This window comes from Tamandua tetradactyla, chromosome 3 (assembly GCF_023851605.1).
Source record: "Tamandua tetradactyla isolate mTamTet1 chromosome 3, mTamTet1.pri, whole genome shotgun sequence".
Lineage (NCBI taxonomy): Eukaryota > Metazoa > Chordata > Mammalia > Pilosa > Myrmecophagidae > Tamandua > Tamandua tetradactyla.
Genome location: NC_135329.1, coordinates 68,928,698 through 68,955,782, shown reverse-complemented (window position 1 = coordinate 68,955,782; position 27,085 = coordinate 68,928,698). Strand labels below are relative to the sequence as shown.

The following is a 27,085-nucleotide window of genomic DNA, read 5'->3' as shown; positions in this document are numbered from 1 at the left end:
TGTCATGAACTACATATTTTTTAAACTAAATCAGCTCCTTTAATCCTCACAGCAGTCTCATGAGTCAGTATTATTTTTCCTTTGGTACTCACCCCTCCTGAAAGGCTTCTGGAAAGGTGCCCCGCCATATCCATGGGGCTTTCCAGTATGTGTCTTGAGTACAATCTCAGCCAATGAGTAAGGTCTGACCTGGCGTAGATAGGCCTTCCCCAAATGAGACTCTGCTTCCCACATGTGCTTTGAAAAAGAATCCCAAATATTCAGACGTCAGGTGTTATGATTCTCAGTCATTCTAAGATCTACCCAGAAGAAACAATTACAGGCAGTAAGAACCATCACACTAAACAGTTTGTAGGGGCTCTTTAATCAGAGATGATTCAAATCTTAGACCACAGAGTCTTGGAAGGCCACATGCAAAAGTTGATTTTCCCTAATGCAATATTTCAGTTGCCTTAGGCTCCTAACCTATGCATTAGGCTGTGAGGTTTTATATATATATATATATATATATATATATATATATATATATATTTCAGTTTCTAAATTTATATGCAATAGACAGTTCAGGTGATAATGAAACGCTTTGGGTAAGTACAATTTTCTTTTCAAAAATAAAGTGACAAAGAATTGCCGTGGTTTGGGAAGGTAATAACAGGTAATAACATGCTTTATAGTTAGCTGGTGACAGTCCTCCAGGAAGCTCTAATGTCTTGGACAAACGTGGCAGAGAAGCAAACCTTCGTGGTGACAGGTCCTCGGTTGTTCCTGGAGAAGTGAGGCACAGAGAGTCCACCTCTTCTGGGACAAATCTAAGAGCTGTGGCAGACTTGAGACAGGGTGTGGATTTCCCAACTTCAAGACCTGGGCATCTCACTCACCAGCAGAGTTGTTGGGAGATGAAAAATAAATCTGTTCACCATGCCTGGCCTGTATTCAGTGGTCATTAAAACAGCAAGCAATACTGTTATTATATCTACAGCTGAATATTTTCATATGCTAGTGCTCTATGTAAATAAAATACCGTTACTGGTCATCAGATCCTATTGACCTCCATGCAATCATGGGCTTGGAAAAAGGAAATCCTGTCTCGTCCCACAGAATTCCATTTTCTCTGTTCATTTACACATCCTTCTGGTTGCTTTTAAAGGGCTTCTAGGAAACATGCTGACATGCAAAGGCTCATCTCCCGGTTCTTTAATGAGATAATTTGAGTTATTATAATGAACATGATAAAGCTGATTTCCTTTGTCCAGTGACCCTAGCAAGCACCCAATGTCCATAGACAGAGTCAGGTCAGGTTTTGGGAGATGGTGGCCTTTAGAACTTCCTTCCCTGGGGATGCCTTCAGGGGCAATCTGGTATCTCAGCAAAGAGAAGGTTTAGAAGAAAAAATGGAGCTGAAGGAAATAGAGAATCAAGAAGGAGGAAGAGAGGAGTGAAGGCGATGGAGTGGACACTGCTCAAGAGAGGCCCCAATTCCTGAGACTCACTGCCCCGTGTGAGGAGTCATATGAGAAGTGACCAAACAAAATGCATTTCTAGACTTTCTGGAGAAATGCTACAGACGCTGGTCCTGTGTCTTGTCCTGCATCCCTTACTTAAGCATCTCTGTAATGATGGCCTCTTGGAAGCTGCTGCTCGTCTTTCCCATCACCCTATTTTTCTTGCTACCAGGAAATGTTAACACTGACAATTTTTGTGTCTTATGGTTGTTTATTTTTTGCTCTGTTGTCAGAAAGTGCTGATGGTCTGAATTTTGACATTCTACCAGATACTAGGCTAGTTGCTTTTGTATTGCAACATACCTGTCAAATGGATAGATGATAGATAGACAGATGGATAGAGAGAGAGAGAGAGAGAGATAGATAGATAGATAGATAGATAGATAGATAGATAGATAGATAGACAGACAGATAGATAGATAAAGCATCATTTTGTGAGGGGGCTCAGGGGAGAGAGGTCTGCCTGGCATTGCCCCATGAGGACATCCAAACTTGACTCTAACAGCCAGGTAGGGGCTACCCCGTCCAGGTACCTCAACATAATGATACTTGATGAAGCTACAGAATATTCTGAATATGACTCTAGAATTGGTTGGAAATCGCTGAACACGTGTTTTAGAATGAGAACTATATGCTTTGGCACATATGTGTTTATGTGAATTATAAATGCTTTTCAAAAAGATATGCAAATAATGAATGCATGACTGAATCAGCCAGCAGGATTTTGGCCAGATACCCTTGTGACATGCCTTGCTGAATGACACCTGTGTCATCCCATACTGCCTGTCACACCAATGCCATTTAATGCGTGTAATCATTCTGGTGGGCAACACTGTCCCCACAAAAACTGGGGGCGTCTACATTTAATAACAGCCCTTTATACATGAACAGCCTGGGTGGATGGGAGAGGCAAACCTGGCGTCTACACTCACCCCTGCCCCTTATGAATTAGAGAGGGAATTTGTATTTGTGTGTGTGTGTGTGTGTGTGTGTGTGTGTGTGTGTATGCATGTGAGTGGGTTTTTCTATCCTTTCTAAAGAAGCATCTTCAGAGTTTATTCAAACTCATCACCTCCACCTCAGTTTACAAACGACACAATACATAAATAAGATTGTACTCTGCCTAGAGAATGAATGGCTGTGTAATTAGGGTTTGAAATCATGCATTTCAGAAAGAGGTCTTGGGAAACCATCTATGGCTTTATGTGTGTATAGTTTATCTATGTGTGTTTGTGTGTAATTTATATATGTGTGTAGTTTATGAGTCAAAGAAAGAACAGAAAAAAGAAAAAATATATAAAGGCATGTTCATTCATTCTACCATTATTTTATTGAGTTCACACTAAGCATCAAGCACTGAGTTATAAAATTAAGCATAAACAGAAGTCCAGTGGGGTGGCAGACCTTAACTAATTACTTGACTAATAACACATGATTAAAACACACAACTATAAAATGGCAACTGTTCCCAGTGTGATAAAAGAGAAAAGGGGCCGACAGGAGCCAGCAAAGGGAGAAGGGGTCACAGAGTGAAGTGCAGGCTGACCTGCAGCCCATGCACTCTGGAGGGGGTGTGTCCGGACGCAGTTAAGCGGGAGCCAGTCCATAAGCAGAGGAGGGTCTGTCCGGGAGAAGGTCGGCTGGGGGCGGGACCTGGGGCAGCCCCTCGTGTGCAGACCAAGACGATGGGCGGAGAGGCCGGGGGTGGGGGTCCAGGTCACCCAGCATGGGGAGCGTTGCCGTGCGCCCCATCTCCTTTCCTCTTGTGTTCCTCTCCACAGCACTGTCCCCTCTAAGCCACACATGTGCACACTCACACACACACATGCACACATTCACACACACATAGATAAACTACATGCATGTGTATATAAACTACACACAGATAAATAAACTACATACACACATACAAACTCCACACAATATAAGCTATGCACAAATATATAAACTACATACACATAAACTGCACACATATAGAAACTGAACACACATATATAAATTACACACACACAAACCACACACATATGTAAAGTACACGCACATATAAACTAAACATGTGCACATGTACCTATATATAAGCCACACACATATATAAACTAGACACGTATATCAACTACACACATGCACATAAACATGTATTTATATAAATTACACACACATATATAAACTACACACATATGTAAACTACACACAGATACATGTAGAACTCTGCACGTAAATTTCACACACATATTTAAATTACACACATACACACAAACTATATACACATAAACATAATACACACACACATAAATCACACACAAACCATACACATGTATAAACTACACACACATAAACCACACACATACATATAAGCTACAAACACATACACAAACCACATACACATACAAACCACATATATATGAACTATGCACACACACAAACCACACACAAACTGCACACACATACATGGACCACACAAAGCACACACATACATAAACTAAACATACATAAACCACATGCACATGTAAACTAAGCACACACATATAAACCACACACACATATGTACATAAACTACACACACACACATACACTTCTGTGGTTGTGACTGTTGATCCCCACTCTCTCAAATGCAAGCTCTGGAGGACAAAGTCTTTGTGGCTCCCCATTTGTGTGCAGTCCTGGCAGCTGTGGGAATGCCTGGCACGTGCTGACCCTGAGTGACCCTCGTCAAGTGCCCGGAATACCCCATTCAGCTTGTAGTGGGTGTTTAATGGTTGTTAGCACCTTTCCCTTGTGTTCCATTCCTTGTTACTCTAGTGCTAATCATGGTGAACTGCCCAGGCAGTGTCCCCCAGGTTTTCTGTCTGGAAACCAGTTTAACCAGCAGCTAAGTTTTCTGGATGGTGGAGTCTTGACATCGCTGAGTCAGTTAATGCACAATACACTTTTGTGCATTAACTGAAGTTAATGTTAAATCTTAAAGTTAACACAACTTCCGAAGAGGAAGGTTCTTATAGAAATGAGTAGTCAGATCCCAGACCCAGCTCTATCAGCCAGTCCTGATTCCAAAATGTGGATGTAAGCTGGGCACTCAAAATGATCAGTGTGGACTTGAACTCGCACTGTGGCAGTGTTTGCTGCAACATACCCAAAGCAAAACAGAACAACACAAAAATGAAGCCAGTCCACTTTCCCTGCTTGGCGTGAAACCCAGAGGTGAGTGGTGTAGCATAGGTGAAGTCCTCAGGGACACAGGTCTCTTTTTTCTCATCCTCTGCCATCCTTAGAGTGCAGAGTTCTGTCTTGCATGGGTGTTGTCTCATAATTATAAACAGGCTATTGCACCTCTCAGCATCAGAGCAGCATTCCAGACAGGATGAAGAGGGAGAGGCAAATTGCTAAAGGAGCCATGCCAGACAAATCTGACCCCTTTGGCAGGAAAGCAAAACCCTTCCAGAAGATCTACAGAATCAACTTGTGGTTACATCTCACTGGGTCAGAATTTGTTACATGTCCACCCCCAATCTAATCACTAATCAAGGGGAATGAGAAATCCACAACCAGTTTACCCGTCATGATCCATCTGTCTGGAGATTCACCAGCCATCTGGTCAAATTGTGGCCCTTTTAGAGGGAAGACAGGGACAGGAATATATTTTGCACAGATAATTGATGATGTCTGCCACAGCCCTGGCATAAGCCACCACATAGTAATGTTTATTTCAGCACCTTGTCTTGGCCCCTCAGTGGGGTCCTTGCAAAACTTCAGCTTGTGTCTGGACAAACTTCTGTGGCTCTTTGGTTAGACAGCACCCAATTGGGCTTGCCCATGCTTTCCCCAAAACATGTATTGAAATTGGCCTAAGCATCTGTTGGAGGGAATTATCCTGAATATCTGCTTTGTGCATGATGCCATCTATTATCATAGTCAGGTTTCAATTGATTGAAATAATTATGTGGAGACCATGTGGGATCACACTGTGCCCAGTAGACTGGGCTAAGAAGGCAACGAACAAGTCTGAGTAAGAATTCTATGTGAGCCCCTTGCTGGCTTTGTGATATTGCACACTTGGCATTCTCTCTGACCCGTAGGTTTCTCCTTGTCAAATGGGGACATTCTAAAGGGCCAAAGGGGGTCATTGGTTTAAAGTGGTTTGTCAGTGAAAACACATTGTAAAGTTGAGATCATATTTTCCCCAAGGACTTTTGTTGTTGTGCTGTGTTTTGTTTTGAAAGTGGGTATAAGGTAGTGATTACAGCTTGAAGAGTGTGGGAACAGAATAAAGGGCTGAAGTGGAGAGGGTGCCGGATCTGAAGTCAAGGCACCAGGGTTCAAGTCCCAGCTTTGCTCCTTGCAAGCAGTGGCCTCTTGAACATGTCCCGCATTCCTTCTGGGCCTCAGTTTCCTCATTCAGGAGGTGTCTGTGTCAAGGAGTTCTAATGATGATTCAATGAACGGGACCCAAAGAAAGCACTTGCATAGGGCCAGCACCACGCAGATGTTCTGCAAATATTGGAGAAGCTGCTGCTTGTTGATGAAGCATGCCAGTGAGTGGTAGTCGAAGGCTCAGAAGTTGAATTGGATGAAAGCATTGCAGGCTCAGGATGGGAAGAGTCCAGGGAAGATTCAGGTCCAGAGACCAGGTTTTGGCCTCAGGAGAGGATGCCCTGGAAACCCACTCGAGTCTGCCCACTGGTGCACACTCTTAAAGGAGGTGCTTGGTTTCCTGTGAGGTTTCCTGAGTCTTGCCATGCTGCAGAGCCCTCGGCAGGTCATCTCAACAACCATCAATAGTGTCTCTCTTCTCTGCCGGGATGCTGAGGACACAGAGAAGAACATGAGATAAGTAATATTTGGTCCTTGCCCTTGAACGGTTCGTGGTCTATAGGGGAAGGAGAAAAGTCAAGAGGGCTCCATTTTGCTCAAAAGAGAGACTTTCATCTCTGCTGCTGTCCAGGTGCCTAGAACAGTGCCTGGGGCATAGCAGTCACTTAGTAAATATTGTATGAATGAATCATTACAGGTTTGAATTACATGGTCACTTTCAACAATGTCCAGATTCCCCTTCAGCCACCAGAGATGGGCAAAAAGATATTTTTCCATTGACAATGTTGAGCAGGCTGATTGAAGGAAGCTTTCGAACATTGATATTTTAGATCCTGAGCTAATTATTTTAGAGGATTTTTGTTTAATTTCCCAAGGAACTAGGCTATCTGCTTTACAAAATTTACCTCTTTCTCTGTGCACAGTAAACTGATTTGGGCATGTATATTCTCTTTTCACAGATAATGAAATCAGGGCTCAGATACTAAAATTCAAAGGAATTTGTGCCCCAAACCCTGTTCTTCCCAGTGGCGTGTTCTACTTACTAGTCAGGGTCTCAGCCATGTATGTGAGTAGAATTGAGTTCCGTGCAGTGGCTTCGGCCTACATTCCTTCCATTCTAACGAGCGCAATGCTTTCCATACCTCCCAAGTTGAATTAAACGAACCCAATGTCTTTTCTCCCCACTTTTTGAAAAGCCAATGGATGGTACAACATACAAGAGTACCACACCAACAGCCAGACATCTACAAAAAGCAGAGAATAACCGAGAAAGACAGCAATGCTCAGCTCTTACAAAAGCAATCCAAAGCAAGATGTTTCCACAATCGAGTATGCAATAAACACCATCCCCGCATTGCTTTTGTCGCCACAGACAATGGCAAAGAATCATCGGTATTTGGAAGAAGAAACTTACACAGGGACAAAAACATAAACATAAACATAAAAACACATCCCATTTCACTCTTGCCAGGATGTTGTCCTGCCTGAGAATGTTCTAGAATCCGCCTCCCATAAAGTTAAATGCCTTAGGAAGATGTGATCCCTCAAGGGTGGCAGCTCTCTGTTTTCCATATTGGAGGTGAATATCTGCCTTTGGGTACAGCCAGCTCTCTCATCGGGTCCTACTGCAACTGGAAACGTTCCTAACAGCCTAAAACACTGGAGAATTGCTATGCTGACATCCCAGAAACCTCTTTTGAGTTCCTGTTGTTAATTTCTTTAATTTCTCTACTTCAGGTTCACCCAAGACATTCAAATGTCTAGACTGTGGTTGAGTCCTGTGATTCTCCTGCCTCAGCTTTGGGCTGAGATGAGGTCTGCCCTGTTTTGAGCAGGTGCTCAGAGAGGAAGGGTTAGTTAAGTTCCTGTGTCCTTGTGGTTGCCAGCTTCTGCCCTGCCCTGTATTTCCCTGATTCTGTGCTATGGAACCTGCAGCACTGGTTCCTTCTTGTGAAGACCTTCCTTCCCCATGTAGGATCCCCCTTCTCACAAGCATCTCAGCTGGAGGGTCCCACAGCAGACCCTGGACTCATGGCGTCACTGAGGATGACAAGACGTGCTGTCCATGCTCTGCCACACCCTTGGCCACCTGCTCTCCCCAAGTTTGGTCTTTCTTCAGCCTTCGCATTGTTCACCACTTGAATGGCTTCTGCTCTTTCAATGGCAGGAGAACCACTCTTCCTGATCCTCATGTGCCCTACTGTGCTTCATTTCTCTTGATTTTCTTCTGTTCCTTTCAAGCAAGGTTTGCTGAGTTTCATAAATCTGGATGTGTTTCATAAGTTGGTCATGTCCTTTCTCTACTACATGTAGAACTAACCTTCCTGTTTGGGCTCAATATCTGTTTTCCAAACACATTCCTCTGGATTCTATTTGTGACTTTTCCTGCAGTGACAGGGAGAAAGTTAATGAATTCTGGATCTTTGAAAGCATATTCTCTTCAAACAAATCTTATTTACTCTCAGCTTCCTTACTCAGAAAACTTCACGTGAGAAATAGCCTTCCGGGCGGGCCGCGGTGGCTCAGCGGGCAAAGTGCTTGCCTGCCATGCCGGAGGACCTCGGTTCGATTCCCGGCCCCAGCCCATGTAAAAAACAAACAAACAAACAAAATACAATAAAACAAGAAAATGTTTAAAGATGTTTCCCTTTCTTCCTTCCTTCCTTCCTTCTCTCTGTCTTTCCTTCCCTTCCCCCCCCTAAAAAAAAAAAAAAAAAAAAAAAAAGAAATAGCCTTCCTTCAGTCAAAAATATAATTGAGGCTGACGTGATATACGGTTGGATTTTTTTATTGTTTGTTTTTTTCTTTGGTTTATCTATTCTAACTATACCATTGAAACAGCATAAATGTCCTGTAAATATTTTTTAGAGGCACATATAGTACCTGCAATCGAACCTAAGGAAGGGGGCACCAGGAGTGGAACAGATGACAAGTCTGCCATGCGGAAATGGATCTACAAGTGCTTGACATTTTCTACACTGACATTCCCAGTCTTCTGCACGCTAATCAATTCCATTTTTCCGCATCTACTAGGCATAGCCCCCTAGCATTCAAGTGTTGGTTTCCCACTTGTCCATTTGCAGCTTTAAGAGGTCTCTCTCAATAGTAGCTGGATGTGGGCTCTCTCTGGAATTCTTATCCAGTGTGTTCAAGCGCCTATCTCCTATGAGGGGGAATTGCACTTCCCTGTCCTCGTGTGTTCAAGAGCAGATTTTGGCTCCCAGAAGCATTCTTAGAATAGCAATTCCAGCCCCTCTTATCACTGTCAGAGACACCTGACTTAGCTCATTTGTGGAAGGCCCTCATCTAGGAGTGTTAACGCGATGAACGGTACAATTCCCCACGCCCAAGCTTCATTCTCACTTGAGGCGCTGCTTGGTCAGAGTGAGCCTCATTCTCTCCCCTGGGCCTCTAGGTAATGAACCTAATAACAGGCAGGTTCTGTCCCCACAAGGGAGGAAGAGGCAGGAAGAAGGAGACCTGGATTTTTCCAGTTTCTCTGCCTATGCTGGAGTGGTGGAGGGGAGTTTAATTCCTTGGGGTTTGAGAGGTAGGACCGGGGATATAATAAAAAGTGTGTTTGGCCGAGATGGACGTCTTGTTCTCCAAACCAGTGACTCCAGCAGTAACACTCATGTTTTTGTCCCCTTAACTGATTCCTGTTTCCATTTCTCAGCCTGTTTGGAACTCAGAAGAGGAGAGAAAAGCGAGGTGTGATTTACTGACCCCTTCAGCCCCTGCAGCCTCTCTTTGGAACCTGAACCAAACACACTGACGGAGTGATGACTCGAAGGCTTCCTCTGTCCTGAAAGAAGTCAGAGCAGGCAGCTCTCTTCTCCCTTTCTTGACTGTGTAGGCTGGCCTCTGAGCTCTCACCTTTCTCCTAAGAAAAGCCCTTTCTTCCTGCAGTTCAATCAAGACATCACTCTTCACTTTTCCTTCACTCTCCCACAGCTGTTGTTCTGAAGAAAGGGTTTAAAATCTTTTTTTTTCTTTTATAAGTCAGTACCATTCTTTCATGAGTGTCTGATTAAATATGATGCTCAAAGACTGAAAATTCCAAATGTTCATTCCATGCAGATTTTCTCCCACTTAGCCCAATAAGGGGTCTCATTCTTTTATATGATAAGTTTTCCTATAATGGTCGGAATGCTTTGGGGTGAAAATCCAACTTCACATGGGTTAAACACATTTACTGGCTGACACGTATGGGGATCCAGAGGAAGAGTGGGCTTCAGAGGTAGCATAATCAGGGGGTCTCTGATTGTGGCACCTCTCTTGCCACCACTCTTCTATTTGTATTGGTTTTCTTCTCAGCAGTTTTGGCACATGCATGCCAAAATGTCTAGAAAAAGCACGGAGGGTCGCACTGGATATTTTCCCAGAACAAGGGAGAACGCCCCCTATGCACTTTTCCTTAGATAAAATTGCCCTTTCTTGAAACAGTCATGGCTAGGACCACTCCTGGGTTGGGCTGGACTTTTCTTCTTTTGAGTCCCAGGAGCTCAATGGGTGAGGGGATAACTGAATTGGAGAGAGCTTCTGCTGAGAATGCAAGAGGGAGGAGCTGTATGTGGGCAAATAACCCAACATTCCTGCCTCAGCTCCATTTTACTAGAACAGTTTGTTGATAAAATCCTTGCACTTCTGAGGCTGACCTCAGGTGTGGGCCTCTGGGGTCCACGGGCAGGAGTTATATGCAGGTTCAGTAGGACCCTAACTAGAGGTCAGTGGCTCTAAAAAGTCATGCACAAACTATCTATTTGAATCCAAGAGCTTCCAGAATACCCTCCTCAGCTTTGGAAATAATTTAAAAGTTTAAAATAAGATAAATAATCCATTTCACTTTGAGACTTGTAGGAAGTGACCTAACATTGAAATAAGGTGTGTAGATAAATGCACGTTTAACCCATAGTTGAGGACTAACCCCTGTTTGCAGAAAGTTGTGTGCCTGTGAACTGTCCAGCTGGCCTCTTCAAACAGGCAACAGACAACCTTGTAGATGATTTTTTACTCTGAAATGCTAAAATTGACTAAAGAGTTCTAGTCTGAGGTTGGAACTGATAATCGTTTTAGAACAAGAGACTCCATGTGAGTGTGACTTCTGATCAGAGAGCAACCACCCCTTCCTGGGGAACGAGGGAAGAGACACACTTCTTCCCGGAAACCTCACCTGACCTCCTCCCGTTCCTTCGGTGTACAGATCACGTACTGTTTCTGATATCTTCTCACCAACGCCCAGACACACACTACATAATCAGTAAACATTTACTGAATAGACAAATGATTGCTGGACCTTTGAAATGGACTTCACATAGGTAGAGTCTGGCATGAAATTCCAGGCTGGGACAGCCTTGCCAGAAAAGGCATCAAAGTGCAAGATATCTACTTGTATGGGAAACAGTGAACACTTCAAGATGGAAGCAAAGAGAAGAGAATCAATTTGGAGGAAGATGGTACTAAAGGAAAGCTGAGCCAGACTGTGAAGAGCTTAGAATGTTATGTTGAAGAGTTTGGGGTTTGTCCTTCAGAGAATGGGGGGTGAGAGAGGCAGGCTGGATGTTAGCCAGATTCTCTCTCAGTTCTAGTTCTTCCTTTTTGGTGATCTGTCTTGTCACATCCTGCTAACTAGAGAAAGTGGTAGCAAAGTCAAACAATGCTTCTCTGCCTAAATTGACAGTATCCCTTTCCATCTTAAAGCTTGGATCTCAGCTACTTATACTACCTGTTATGCTCAGCCTGCAGGAGTCCCCACTGACTGAAAAATTCCAGATTTGAGCAACTGCTGGCTTAAGATTATAGGGCAGAACCTGAACCAAGACCAGATACCAGGTAGCTGAATAACCGATGGGCGTGCCTCTGGAGATGTTTCCTATTCCTCAAGAGAAGAAAGAAAATATTATCACATCTGAGTTGGTTTAATAAATATCTGTTCACTATACTGACATATATATATATATGCATACACACACATACATATATGTATGTATATGTATAATTACTTTCATTCTATTTGAAGAGCTATATATTAAAGGAAGCCCTGCACACCTCTTTGGTTCATGTCATGTCAGAGTCATTAGCTGCTCCCTTCATGTTTATGCCAAAGACTGCAGCTTCCCAAAATAACCCTGAAGCTTTTTCTTTGCTCAGTTCTTCTGGTTCTGCTTAACCCTCAGTTCAGATACTTCTCTCCAATTTGGTCTACCTCTTTCCATATGGTTGATATCTAATGCCTTCAGATTAGCAATCTGTGTAGATGGTCTTCTCAGCTCTCTTATTTGGCTTTCCCACATGACCCTTCTTTTCAGATGACTCCCCTGGCTTCATACACCACAGTCCGTGGGCAGGAGGATTGTGACCTCCCATGCCTTCATCCACGTGGGATGTGACAACCAAGTTTGGTCCTCAGGGCCCCCAGACTTCTATCACTTGGAAGGGAGACTTTTTAAATCAAAATGAAGAATATGCATGTCACGTAAACCTTGCTTCCCAGCTTGAACCTATTTGAATATTTTCTTTGTGTGTCACGTCAAAGAGCTTCAGGCGCCACGAATGGCATCCAGGTGTCTGTCCTTCCCGACAAACTCACTGGCTCTCAGAGAAGTTGTTTGTCTCCTCTGAGTGTAGCTAAGATTTGTCAGTGGATGCTGCACACCAGACAGTGGACTCTGGGCCGTGGAGTGATGCCAGTACCCACATTAGCCTTAGAGTGGGGCTGGTGTTGCCTCCATTTCATGAATAAAACCGAGGCCCAGGGAAGGTTTGTACACACACCAGGACACGCAGCTTGTAGACAGTGCTAGAATTCTGAGCCAAGTGTATTTGATTTCTCTTTCCAGCTCCTGGCTCCCCACTCTATTTCCTCTCCCTGAGTGACAGTGAGGAGCTTGTTTCCAGGGAAATCATTGCTACGTGTCAATTTTGGTGCAACCATCTTCTGATTTGATTAGTCAATAGGCATTTGATGCAGTGGACCTCCCTGTCAGGAGAGCTAGCCCAAATGGGTGGGGGTGGTTGCCACTGAGGCCGAGTAGTGTTTGCTCCAACTTTAATGTCCAGACCACTCAATCAAGTTGCATAATTAGTTCTAATTATCCATCCTGTAGCTCTTGATTCTTCCGTTATTATTTTCCCTTTTTTTAAACCTGAAGTTGAATGACATCTAAAGAGATTCAAAGGCTTCCTTGATGAAAGAATCAAAGAAAAGAGTTTCTAACTTGATCATTGCTACCAAAATTCCACTAAAGACGCAAGGTCCAAAACTCATCTTGAAGTTCACAAGGAAAAATTATTTCCGTTCATCGTAAATGGAATCTGTACAGCTGCTTGTGATAAAGGATGATAAATTCATCTTAAATTAGAACTGTAAAACTCGGGGACCCTTCAGAGTGGACTTTATTTTTTTTCCGTTTCAGAGTACCTTTCTTCTGTGATCGTTCCAGGAACGTGAAATGGTGTTTATCCTTGGACCTCATGTAACTGTTGGCTATCGTCGTTCGTTTATGCTGATCCCTGTGTAATATCTTATGCTATTAAAAGCATGTGCTCTTAAATATTTATAATGAGAAAAGTAATATTCAGCAGCTTACATGCATTATTAATGGTTTCTAAATACATCCTTTACATCAATTACAGTGTGTTCTGCACCTTTGCCAGTGATGCACCTTCTTGTTTTAGTTATTTTGTTTTAGGTCAAGAATGATGGGTCCCCAAGGAGTACTGTGACTGAATTTTGGTCTCCATATGTTCAAGGCTGCCTTGAATTTTCATATTCCTTCAACTGCTGACTCTTTCTACGTGTATTTATTCACACGCAATTAAAATTCCCTGTTATTCAGATTTCAGGAAAATACTAAAAGGGAGCACTTGATATTCTAGTCCTGCTCCACCATTGACTTGTGGGTATCTTGGGCAAGTCCCTTCTGAGCTTCGCTCTCCTCATCTGTAAAATGCAGACAAGGAGGAGATGGCTTGCTTCTCCCACAGCAAGGTTAAACCCAGGCCACACACCAAGTCAGTCTCAAGGAAAGACAACCACAAGCGTCTAGAAGAGTTTGGGCCACACAATAAGGTGCAGTGAGTAACCCAAGCTTCAGGACGGGTGATTTTCCTATTTGGGCTGAGAACGGGGGTGGTCGGATTTCAGGCCTGTGGCTAGGATTTGCCTGGAAGGGAAATGAGTCATCCAACTCTCATTTGTCTTGGGGCAGGAAATGGTTTGGTTCTTAAACTTAGGGAGGGAGGATTTCCTTTCCTTTACTCACCTGAGGTGAAAGAGTAGGGCCTAAAGTCACAGGTGTGGAGATGCTTGGAGAGTGTGCGGTGTAAGGGTGGGGATGGGTCCTGACGATAAATTTACATGGGAGTTAAGAAGGATTCTGAAGTTGGGCATTGGTTTGTAAGTCTCAGAGTTACAATTTCTAGAAGCTTCTTCATCATGCTCTCTGTTTACTTAGGTCTTTGGGTCTTCAGTAATGTCTTCTTGGCATAACTCTGGTCTGAGCTTTGCTTTGAGGAATTAGAGAAAGCAACGTCCTCCCTCTGACCTGAGCTGGGGTCCCAGTAGGCCAGTGCAGAGCTGACAGTACCGAAGCTGGGGGAAGAGCAGGACCAAGTCGGGGTTCGGGAGGGGCCCGAGGGTCTGTGTGAGGTGACTGTCTCGGAGCCTTTTAGAAATAGAGTGGGAACAAGATGCCTACTGGGGCAGGTACAGTGGTAAGGGCATCTTATATGCCCTGCTGAAGATCTGGGCTTTTATCTAGGAAATGACAGGCAGTTAAAGTCTTTTGAGCCAGGTGGTGATAATGTTGTACTTATGTTTTGTAAAGGAAAGCCTGGAGGCATTAGGGGATAAGAGATGGAAAGTAGTCTAGTGTCACTTTTCACATGATATGTCAAGCCTAATAAATGCCAGGAACTCAATTTGAGGTTTCAGATATCTAAGAATTGCTCTATGTATTTCAAATTTTCATTGTGTACCCTAGGTAGTTCAAACTGCACATTACCTCTAACCCCCACATAAAGCACAGGCTAGTTACATCATGATTGTAGGTTTACATTTGGTATTTTGGTAACCATCACTATTTTAAGCCTGCTAAAACAATAAAGAGGGAAAATGCAATTGTACTTAAAACGAAGTGTGTGTGTGTGTTGATTGGACTTTATTGTATGAAATCTCGTGTGTGAGTCAGTAAAAGCCACCCCAGGAATGAGTATGCCATGCCTTCTTCTAGGCCTGTGCTGATGATTTATTTATTGCTGCTTAGATCACGACTTCCCACAACTCTACCTGCTGCCCTGTAAAAAGAAGGTGGGGAATGAATGAGAGCGAGACCTCTGAAAACCTTACCCGATATAGCATTTTTATTTTATATAATTCCTTCCACTCTATTTTAGAGGTGGTATACATTTTACTATTGTAAAATTGTTTAAATTCGATGGCAGGCTATGTATTGTAATTAAAAAATAAATTAATTAAATAAATTAATTAATTAAAATAAATTAATTAAAAAGAGGATAGAATATATTCAATGTGACTTTGACAGTTTCATCCTAAAATGGTGGTGGAACTCTAGAGCCAGTCTCTCCACCAGAACAGCTATTAAACTGGCAGGAACTGACTGAATCAAATATTTTGAAGCTTCAGATTTCGCCAGAATAAAGTACAGCATCCAGAGACGAGGGAAATGAAGAGGTTGTGCAGTAAACGCCAGTAAATTGCTCTCTCTGCACAGCAGTTACCAGCTCTGGTTCCCCACCCAAACCCCCGGAAGGCAGTAGTGGATCTGGTTCCTGGAAGAGCTGGCAGGTGCCAGAAAGGGACACAAAGATCCATTTTCCAAGGTCCAGGGCAAGCCCGGGTTGATCGCTGATCAAGGCTCTTGATCAGCTGCTTTGGATCTGGAGGCCCAAGCAGAGGAAAGAAATAAATATGGAGCAGAGAGAAATGAAATAGAGAATTAAAAAGATGAAAGCAACCTGAGTATCTATCAACTGACGAATGGTAAACAAAACGTACATACATATATAAATGGGATATTTTTCAGCCGTAAAAAGGAATGAAGTTCTGATACATGTGAAAACATGGATGGACCTTGGAGACATCACGTGGAGTGAAATAAGCCAGTTATAAAAGGACAGATATTGCCTGATCTCATTGTTATGAAATAACTAGAATAAGCAAATGTGTAGAGTCAGAATCTAGAATACAGGTTACCAGGGTTGGGGTAGGGAATGGGAAGTTAAGGCTTAAAATGTGCAGGCCTCCTGTTCAGAATGATCGAAAGGTTTTGGTAATGCTTGTTGCTGATGATAACACAATACTGTAAATGTAATTTACAGCACTGAATTATATATTTGAATGTGGTTACACTGGAAAATTTTAGGTTACATATTAGAATAAGTTTTTTTAAAAAAAATCCATGGAACTGCATAACACAAAAACTGAACCCTACATTAAATCACGGACTATAGCTAATAGTACAATTATAAATATGTGCTTTCTTCAGTTATAGCAAATGTTCCACACCGATGCAAGGTGTTAATAATAGGGTGGTCATGCATGTATTTTATGCATGATTTTTTTCCCGTAAACCCACAATTTCTCTAACAAAAAATGGCATGAACAAGCAAAAAATAATGTATGCAGACAGCAATAGACCTTTCACCATGGAAACCATGAGACAGTATACATGGAGCTGTGGAAATGAAGCCGACAGCATGAACATGTAATACACGGCGGGAAAATTTATGTCTTGCGGGAGAATTGGAAAAGGTAAGATATTTTTGTGTCTGGGAGTCAACAGGGAATGAACATCTGTATCCAGAAATACAGACATATTACATCCACTTTATCAAAACAAGGACATTTTTGATCAATGCTAGAACAAGGTTTCTTGACAGCATCAATATTAGCATGTATAGACCCAATAACTCTTTGCAGGGGTTGGTCCTGTGCACTGGAGAATGTTAAGCAGCCTCCCTGGCCTCTACTCCCCAGATGTCAGCAGCACCCCCTCCATTTGCAACAGTGAAAAATGCCTCCAGACCTTGTTTAACTGCCTCTGAGCATGGGACGGGGTGTTGGGAGCTCCAGTTGAGAGCTACTGTGATAGAGTGAAGGTCTCTAAAAAGGGTAAGTAAGCGTAGGCTTTGGAGACAACCTCGGGTTTGACTTGGTCCTGTTGTTACCAGCTGCTGGACTCCAAACGAGCCACCGTCCTTTGTAAAAAGCCTTAGTTTTTTCCTCTGTGAAACGGAGGTAATACCAACAATCTCACTGTATAGAGCTCAGCATCAAATAAATTATAATAATTGATGTAAAGTGCCTGGAATATTGATGTCCCACAAAGGAAACAATTTTTCCTGCGGTGGTGATGAATAAGGGAGAGAAATGAGTCAGGAAAAGGACTAAATTATTCAAAATTGTTTGCAATTATATAAGGATGAGGGAAGCAACACCATGACCTCTGAGTCCTCTTTGCACCTTTAGTCATGGAGTGAAGAAAGTGCAGAGTTAATACTTTCTGACAGTATGGTTGCCTCTGTAGGCATATCACCTCCTTTAATCTGTGGGCTTCCTTTCATGGCTACTTTCCAGGGGAGATTGCTGGGTTCAGAGAGGTACGTATCCTGTCCAGTGTCTTATGGTTAGGTCGGGTTTGCTCAATGTCGAAGCCCATCACAGCAAGCTCCCCAAAGATGCACTTAGCTGCAGGGGATACCAGAATCAGCATCTCACATTTGGATTGTAGAGAATCAATATGAGTTTGAGAAGGGGTGATTATTTCCAGCAACATATCTTGCTGGAATATAAGTAATCGTAGCTAAGTGAGTTTATCCCAACACCACAACAACTGTCTAGAGAGGCATGTGACTCAGGTTTCACGGTACAGAGCGTGTTTTCTGTCATGCATTCATTGCATGAGAAAAGCTGACGCTGTGCATTTAATTTATTCTAATATTCAATTAAAAGCCCAATCAATTAGATTCTCCCTTGTCAGCTTTCTTCTGCAGAAGCTGTGCCTGAGAGAAATCTTCTTTCCGGTCCTTACTGGCCCCAATCTTCCATGCTGGTAGAAGAAACCCTGATTCTTAGGTCAGAGAACTGTTACTGCTTCTGAGATATGGAGCGTGTAGGCTTGGTCTTCAACCACGGCAGCCCTAGCACACATAAATAAATAACCATACGACTTGGGGGTTGAGACCTCATTCCCTGGTCATAGTTCTTCACTCGTTTTTTCTGATAGCGATCCTGAAAACAAAAGCTGCGTTTTGTATATAAAACTTGGAATCCAAACTCAGCTGTTGTTACAAATTTGGACAGTTTTGCAGCGGCATGTTGCAGTGGGAACTGCATAGACTATGGAACCAGAGAGACTCCAGGCTGACTCCCAGCTCCGTGACTAGCCAGTGTCACCAGGGGAAATATCCCTCACTCTTAAAGCCTGGATTCCATGGATTTTGGACTCAAACCAATCTGGTCAGGTAACACTCTCCATGAGCATCTGTGAAATGGACAAAGCACCATCTAACTTGGAAGTTGACAATCAGGGTGGGATCAACAAAATTCCCAGCATAGTGCCTGCTGTGTGGCAGTGAAGCACAGCTATTATTGCATCATTAATAGCAATTTCCCTGCTAGGCATGTAATTGATTGAAAAATTTACAGAGCCTGTAGATGCAGGAAGCAAGTTACACAAGCAGCAGATCTTCAGATGAGTTTTAAAAAGCGGGAGAATTCTCTGTGTGCCAGCCATTGATATCCTTTCAGCAATGAAATAGCAGATTTGTGAGCTATGCCATGACACGTGGGGTGGCAGGTGTTGGTCCTCATAACCCAACACTTAATTATTGTGAGTCAGGATTGGAAGTGAGAGAGCTAAAGAGGACAGAGAGAGGGGAGAGGAGAGGAGAGGAGAGAGAGGAGAGAGAGGGGAGGGGAAGAGGGACAGGGAGGAGGGACTGAGCTGAGCACAGCATACAAGCTCACTGCCCACCAGTCCCAGAGTCACAAAGATGAGGGACAGGCATTTTGATGACCCCTCCTCTGACAGGCCCAGGTGGGCAGAGGCAATTGTGCTCATCAGTGACTAGGATTTGATGAAAGGATCCCAGGAACCTGTCAGGTGGCTGGATTTACAGGAAGTCACCTGCTTCCAGCTCCAGCTGATTTTGGAATCCCTGCCAGCAAGGGTCTGCCCAGCATCTGCCTGGACCCCGAGGTGTGCTGCACCCATGGCTTCCTGAATGATCAGCTGTGTTCCTTCTTGAGGAGGACCTTGGCTTCGTCCACCTGCTGTTTATTCCTCGGCCCTCGAGCTGATCCCTGGTTCACTCAGAGTGAGTCTGTTCCCCGCCATGTGAGGCCTCCCAGACCTCAGAGGCGTTTGTCCTTCCCTGGGGCTCTCAGCACTCAGCTCTTGAGAGCCTCTCACTGACAGAGCTGGATGCGGAATCGGCACTCTGGGTTATAAGGAAGAGCGAGACAAGCCTGGGTCTGTGTGGGACTCGAAACAACTGGGAGTCTCTGTCTATGTCATTGTCACGTCGCACACAGAATAGGCGTGGGAGGTGGGCTGGGCGACTCGCCCCAATCCTTGACCCATGTACCTGCCACGTCCTGTAAATCGGGCTAATATTTCCTATGTTTGAGATGCTCAAATGAAAAAAAGTGTGAAAATACTTTGTAAATTGTGACATCAGTACACACGATAGTGTAGAAGGCGACAATAATTGAAAAAATTACAGCAATATTACTTTCTTTGAGAAGCCAGGCTAGTCTGAGGACCTCAGCTCTGGCTGTGATGTGCTTGTGAAGGTGTCAGGCTGGGCGGTCGGAGCTGAGAGAGGCATGCTGACACAGTCCTGCACAGACAGATGGCTTTGTCACTGCCCACGTCAAATGTGCCGTGAAATCACCCCAGCTGGGATTGAGGTCACTTTCCTCCCTCAAAGGTGAAACACAAAGGGGCTGTGTTTCTGTCCTGCCCTTGACATTGGCTAATTTTGCTAACTACTGTGGCTCATCCAAGCTTGGATAGCTTTTACGTTGACCTGGGAGTTGGCCCCAGCCCTGCTCCCGCCTCACCTGCAAGGGACTTCCCGATCGCAGAGGGTAGAACCTTCCACACTGTTCCACACTCACACACACTCAGGACTTAGCCATGTGGTCAGGGGACAGAGCATCAGGCTCAGGACGGCCATAGCTAGGAGATATGCATGGAATAAACAACCGCAGTAACCAGGAAGGGTGGTGAGGCGGTGCTGGGGGATGCGGTGGGAAGGAGGGACAGCGCCCGCAGCCAGCGCAGGCTGAGCTGTCTCCTCCCTCCTCAGGCCTCATCGCAGCTTCCTGTATGTCCTCCAGGTATGGTGCATCCTGTGGGCAGGTAACGAGGTGCGCATGTGCTCCGTTTCCCGTCAGATGCAGGATCTCAAAAGCAGGAACTCCTAATAGCTATTTAAAGACTTCCTAGCAATTGACTTCAGACATAGTAGATGCTCAAGACATTTCCAACATAACTGAACGATGAGTGGACGAGTGAAGTGACTATTGAACTGTGTCTTGAAGAAATGGCAGAATTTGTAGGAACTAAAATGTATGGGGCTGGCATGCAGGCGTGGGCTGGGAGCCATGGGTGGGAGGTAGGGGCTGGGGCACTGGCGCCTCCGGGACATGAAATGCGGGTCAGAGGCAGGAGCTGACAGGGAGATGGCACAGTCAGGTTTTAGAGGATTTTGGCATACTATGAGGTTTGGGCCTTATCTTCTTTTTTCTTTGCATGGGCAGGCACCAGGAAGTGAATTGGGCCTTATCTTTTAAGGTTTGGGAAGCTAGTGAGCAATTTTAAGGGTCACTGATTGCTCTGAGAATTGCTGTGGAGAATGGGTTGGGTTAGGGGAGCCCGTGAAGTTGGGTGGCTAGGAGACCTGGCAAGAGGCAATGGGCCCTGGCACTGGGGGGGACGGCGGAGAGGGAGCAGCTCCAACTCACCCCCTCCCTAAATTTCCATCACTGTCCTCCACTGAGCGTTTGTCCAACCACATTAGGCAATATTCAAAACTCATCAATCATCACAACAACCTACTGAAGTACTTGGCATCTTGTCCCAATCCTTTCAGCTTGTAGAAATTCTGTGCCCTCAATAGGCAGCTCACCTGTCCCTTTATTCACCTGTGCACCACCAACGGGCACTTCCAAGGTTTCTGAAGTCAGCTCACAGACACAGAGAGGGCCAATGAGCTGTGCAAGTTCATAAAGCAAGAAAGGGTCCAAGCCAGGATCTGAACCCATGTCTGTCTGTCTGTCTCTGAAGGCCATTGCTCAGTGCTGGGACCTGAGAGCTGTGCTCACGGCGTGGGTATGGCCCTCTAACTGCGCTCAGGGAGATGGTGCAGGGACGGGGAGAGCGGCTGGGCTCAACCTACACCTCATCCGTTGTGCGTTCAGCCAGTTCCTGCCCTGAGCACACACATGCACGCCTGCACCACTATCACGTGCACATCCCACTCCCATTGCACACACACTACCATCAGCACACACATACGCCACACGTACACGTTCAACCACCACCACGCACATGCACACACACACACCACACACACACACACACAACCAGCAGCACACATACACACTCCCATCACACACACACCATGCACACACACACTACCACCATGCACACACATGCACACCCCACCACACACATATGCACACCCATCACACCCATGATTACACATCCCGACCCCCACCACCCCTTCACACACATGCTGCCACCACACACACATACACACGCACACTGCGACCATGCACACACGCATGTACCCCACCACATACATATGCACGCCCACCATACACACATAACTATACACCCCCCACCACCTGCATGTACACACACTACCACACACACACACACACACACACACACACTGCCACCACTGCTGTTGTGTCATTCTGGGGAGACTGTCTCTGGAAATTGTCCTCCTCTTTAGTCTCACCTTTTGCAACATACTTCAGTCAGAGACCCTCCGGCAGACCTGGAAGAGAGCGTTCGCTCCTGCTCTTTACCCTTTTCCTGGTTGGAGAACGGCTCCCGGAGGCCCCTGAGAGCGTGGGCTGGGGAACTGTCCTCCAGCTGTCCCAGCGGTTCCTTCCGGTGGCTTCCACACAGCACAGCAACCTGAAGGATGAGGAGCTGCGTCTGAAAGCTGTTAAAAAGAGAGTCTAACATATGGCGGGTATTCGTAATTGCGGAAATTAAGGGCACTATCCTTAGACGGGGAAACTCACTTTGGGAAAGTGATTTCTATGTTGACAAAATATCTAACTCCTCCCATCTGCTACCACATTTATTTACAAATCACCGGAGCTGGGTTGGCACAGATTTTTCCCTCGGAGGCCTATGGGGTCTCAGAAACCAGGGTCAGTCCAGGTGGTGGACTCTAGGCCACGGATGCAAAATAAGCAAGTCATCAGAGGGCCAGTTCCTGACCCTCTCCTGCAGAGGGGACGCCAGAGATGAGGGCCCTAGAGACCTCTGCCACCCTCCGGGACCACCTCCAGGCTTTGGGCATTTCCTGCAGGCCAGACCCTGGGGCGCCTCCTCCTATCTGCTTCCTCACTTAGCTAGGGAAGCCACCCTGTCAGCTAGGGACGAGTTTTCCTATCTGCAGATAGCACAATGGCAGTGGCATTCGGGAAAGTTCCTGGATGTGTCCCAAGTGGAAAATCTAGTATCTGGTACCTTTTAACAGTTTGAAATGGGGTGAACAGAAGGCAAATGCGCAAGATGGAGAGAAAAGTATAAGAAAGACTGGGCAGTGGGATGGGGGTTCTCAGGCTGCCAGACCAGGGGCTAAGTCTGGGAGTGCCGGTCCAGGTGCCTCACCTCCGCGAACTGACCATCACCTGGATTCTGGTTCTCAAACTTCGAGGATTAGAATGCAGAATTTCTTGGTATATCCAGAGATCATCCACACTTTGGCTTACACGTCAGTAAGCCAAACGCTTACTGATGTACTGAACCAGGAAGATACAAAAGCAATAGCAATTTTCAAGCTGACAGTTTTCCTCTTCCAGATAAGAAGAAGTCTGCGTCCTTAACCCGAGATCCCGCCTCACCTCACTTCAAGCTCACCTGGGGCATGTACTTGGTTATCAAAGGGTTCTTGAGAAGCTTGGAATTAAAGCAAAAGAAGGTGAACTCTCTAGTCCAGGGATCAGCAAATTATGACCTGCAGGCTAAATCCAACCTGTCACCTGCTTTTGTAAATTTTCCTGGAGCCCAGCCAAGCTTGCTTGTTCATATATTATCTCTGGTGGCTTTCGTGCCTTGGGCAGAGTTCAGAAGTGGTGACAGAGACTGGATGGTCTGTAAATCCTAAAATAGCTACTTTCTGACCTTTTATAGGAAAATGTTGCCAAAGGACATCTTTCATCGGATAAGGCCGGTCTGTGCTGGCTTCTCACCCCACCCTCACCCCTCCCAGGGGCACCTCTCTCCAGGCTTCACGGTGGTCCTCTTTCCTCAACTCCTCTCTCCAGTTCACTTTGGCTGACACACCGTCTCTTTGGAAGTGTGAGCTTCACTGAGTCAAGTCAGCTCAACAAGCATGTGTCTGCACCCGGTATTTTCTTTAACTCCTAGTTCTCAAAGCCAAGCGTTTCTTCATTCCCCAGCACCACCTCTATTCCCAACTTGGCTGGGGAAGAGTCTACAGTGATGCGATGTTAAGTTCATGCGCCAGTCTGGCTAGACAATGGTGCCCAGTTTTCTGGTCAAGCGAGCACTGACCTGATTATTATTGCAAGGACACTTCGTGGACTTAAATCATCAGTGGATTGATTGCACCTGTGGCTGATGACACCTACCATCAACTTAGGAGAGCGTCTTCGGCAAAAGATGTTTCTCCAATCAGTTGAAGGCTTTAAAAGGAGAAGTGATGACGTCAGTAAGCAGAAGAGAAAACTTTCAACCCCACTTCATCTAACCAGCCTCTCCCAGGGAATTCATCAAAAACCTTCACGGGAGTTGCCAACTTTGTGTCCTGCCCTGCAGAATTTGGGCTTGTGCATTCCCATAGTTGCATTAGTCACTTTTATAAAATCTCATAATATTTATGGCTATCTCTGGTTGGTTCTGTTCCCTAGAGAACTCTTATGATGAATGGTATACATATGTATGTATGCCTATCTATGTATATTTAGGTCTGTGCATTTCATTATATTTATTATATGTAAATAAATAGATATAATACTCACACCATTATATAATATATAGACATGAATAATCCTCATAAATGATGGAGGTCTAAACGAAATATTTCCAGGCCAGTCTTTGGAGCAGAAAAGAGGATTGACAGGCAGAGCTGGCGTCTGGCTGCCCAGTGACTGACATGCAGTATGCTTAAACTTGATGCATTTCAAGGTTTGAAGAGAGATTTGGAATCAGAGATTCAGGATTTGAATCGTGGCTTTTCCTTTTTTGTGAGGATGATAGGAAAATGTCACTTAACCGCAGTGCATCTTAACTGCTACATTTGTATAATAGTCACCTCTCGTAAATGAGTGACACAGGTCAAAAGAGAATGTGTGGGGAAGTGATCTGTAATCGCTCCCCCCAAATTGATTACTACAAAAGTAGGCATCCAAGATTTTAAACATGGGATGTATAATGTCACCTCCTCGGGGTGGGGTAGGGAATTAAACACTTCCCTTCACAAGCTGTTATTTCGCCAACAAAGTATGGTGTGTAGCCTCATAGGAAGCTTAATTACCTGTGGCATGGCAGCTTGTGCAGTGCTTAAAAACTGCCATCTGAGGACTCTGGCAAGCTTGATGCAGAAGCTGAATGGAGCTAGCAGATGTGACAGGCTCTGCTTGGGCTCCAGGCCTGAGAAGTGCAGCTGCTCTGCCTGAATCTCAGGTAGTTTGGCTTTGAAATGTGACTGCATTTCTGTGCAACCCCCCTTCTGAAGCTTTATTACCTTTACCTTCCTAAATAGGACCATTTTCCCTGACAGCTCCATGCTGATGTGCAGTGACAAAGAGGCCTCACAGACGACTATGCAGGGGTGAATGAAGGAAGTGGGGCACAGGTTTCGGAGGTGTGTGCACGCCCCAGACGGAGTGAGCCGACAGGCCATAACAATGAGTGCAGCAGCTGCCGACAGAGAGATGGCACAGTTAGTCAGATGGTTTGTCATCAGCGCTGGGACATGTGCTGAGCTGCTCTGGAGCCTTCCTTTTCTCCAGCTCGGAAGAAATCCAATTTAAGCACAGTTTGGAAAGAGACGACGGCGGGAGGTGGTGGGTGAGGAAGTGGAAACTTGCAAGCTGTTTCTGGGTCTTGACATGGACTTTTTTGCCTTGATCATACCATTGCTCATAAATAACTCATGTTTTTACTTTAGATTTATATTGTGTTTCCAAATCCACAGTGCGCTCTTTGAACCTGACTCCTTGCAAAGAATTCTGGGAAAAGTATGCATCCTGCCCCCTGCAAATTAGAGGATTTTCAGTGACTGTTATTTCACATTCTGAGCTTCAACAAGTTCTAGGTGGTAGACTAAACATGCACATATGGTCTGTGCCCTGCACATATTAAAAATGCATTCGTCAGTCTAAGCTTTTCTGTTGTATATTCTAAGACTTGTCAGTCACAAATGAATAGCTCCTGCTTGTAGAGAAAGAACAGATTTAAAATGACAAAACCAGAACGTCTCTCAAGATCCTGGGAAGGACCGGCACTTTACAAAAACAAAAACAGAAAAAAAAAAACAATAACAGAATTACAAGTGAGTTGTCTTCAGTGTCTGTCAGATCTGGAGAGGCGTGACTTCTCTGAGTGTGCACCTCCAGATGGAATGGCTTCTGGAGAAAAGCAGGCACAGCTATATTCAGGAATGCTTACTTGGCAAGAAAATTACGATTTTTGAACTCATGCTATTGTGACATAATGTAGGAGCTTATAATTGTACTTTGTTCTGAAATAGTTCAGCTGAATCCCAAGGATGGATATGCTAATGTCCTACAGAGAAGCCTGAACACAAGGGCCGGGCAAGGCCGGCAGTGACCGCAGGGCAAGCCTGGCATTTAGGAGGCCTGGAGGCCTGGTGGGGCTGCAGAAGGTCCGCGTCTGCTTGTCCGTCTCACAGGTCAACAGGCTCAATCTTACCAAAGAGTTGATAACATTTGAAAAGGCCTATTTGTACGGGGTAAACTTAGGCATACAAACCAGGAACCGTGCTGGTTAGTTAACAAGGGAAATGGGAACAGCTAATAGACAGGCCAGCTCTTTGTGGCTTAACCGAGACATTTCCTGCTGCCAAACTACACAGGACGCTGCGGTTGCTGGTAAGCTTGGAATCAGGCAAAGGCCGATGGTTCTGAGAACTGAATGGCCTCATCCACTGGGCCTCGCCACAGTTCTCCCCTGCCAGCTGGATGGAGCTCTCCAGAGTCTCCGGTGCACCTGGGCTGCTCCCTCCTCAGCTCCTTCTCTCCTGGCCTGCCAGTGCTGGGATTCTTCCCAACACAATGCCTGCATCTCTCTTTAATTGTGATAATACTCCCAAGGACATTGAAATGGAGGCCAGGCCAATGATTGGGCCTCTTCAAGATGTTAATCTTTGAATATTTTGAGCAGCACTTCAGAGGAGAAGGAGAGGTTGGGTTCTGTGTTGAGGAGAGACATGAAGTTGGAGCCGGAGGCCCAACTCACTCATCCCTGTCATTCCAGGCACTCATCAGAGCCCAGTCTTGCAGTTTCCTCTCCACAAAATAGTGCTCTGCAGGAAATCAGCTGTCCTTTCCCAAGAGGTGGCTTAGAAACCATCGATGATGACTGGAACCTCACTTATCACATATTCCTCCGTGAAATAGATTCTTGTATATTAATTCCATTTTCTTCTAATACATATTCATTCATTCACTCGCTCATTTATCTTTTTCCAGCGATGCTTCTGAGCCCTTTTGAGTTGACGCCATGAACACCTACCTGCTGGCTTGCTCATTAGTTCAGTTCAAATCAGAAGCAAGACTTTGCCTGGCTAGGGAGCACTTGCCCTGTGATGTAGAATAGCCAAGTATGCATTATCTTTAAATCCTGTCCATTCATCTAACTTTCACTTTATTTAAAAAAAAATCCTTGCATCACTCATTTACCTATTTATTCAGTGATGATCTGTTGGTCACCTCCTGGGGCAAGCACTGTGTGAATTCATAGGTACAGAAGGATGGATACCTATGGCCCCTCTCTCAAGGTCCACTTTCATAG

General features: G+C 44.9%; 1 protein-coding gene across 17 annotated transcripts; it reads right to left on the bottom strand.

Moving 5' to 3' along the window:
* Positions 1 to 573: 573 nt before the first annotated feature.
* Positions 574 to 27,085, bottom strand: LOC143677370 (uncharacterized). 17 transcript variants are annotated; one of them, XR_013172538.1, is made up of 5 exons: positions 26,974 to 27,076; positions 24,801 to 24,970; positions 23,680 to 23,733; positions 21,807 to 21,988; positions 14,745 to 15,107 (listed from the first exon to the last, which is right to left on the bottom strand). XR_013172538.1 is itself a non-coding variant. In XM_077153234.1 (4 exons), exons 1-4 carry the CDS (start codon positions 24,759 to 24,761, stop codon positions 6,262 to 6,264), a joined length of 453 nt encoding a protein of 150 aa, XP_077009349.1. In that variant the 5' UTR covers positions 24,762 to 24,794; the 3' UTR covers positions 5,181 to 6,261. The 17 variants fall into 17 exon arrangements, 2 of the variants coding, with proteins under 2 accessions (XP_077009349.1, XP_077009348.1); XR_013172536.1 differs by having other exon boundaries at positions 14,748 to 15,107; positions 21,807 to 22,016; XR_013172533.1 differs by having other exon boundaries at positions 14,760 to 15,107; positions 21,807 to 22,016; positions 22,946 to 23,733.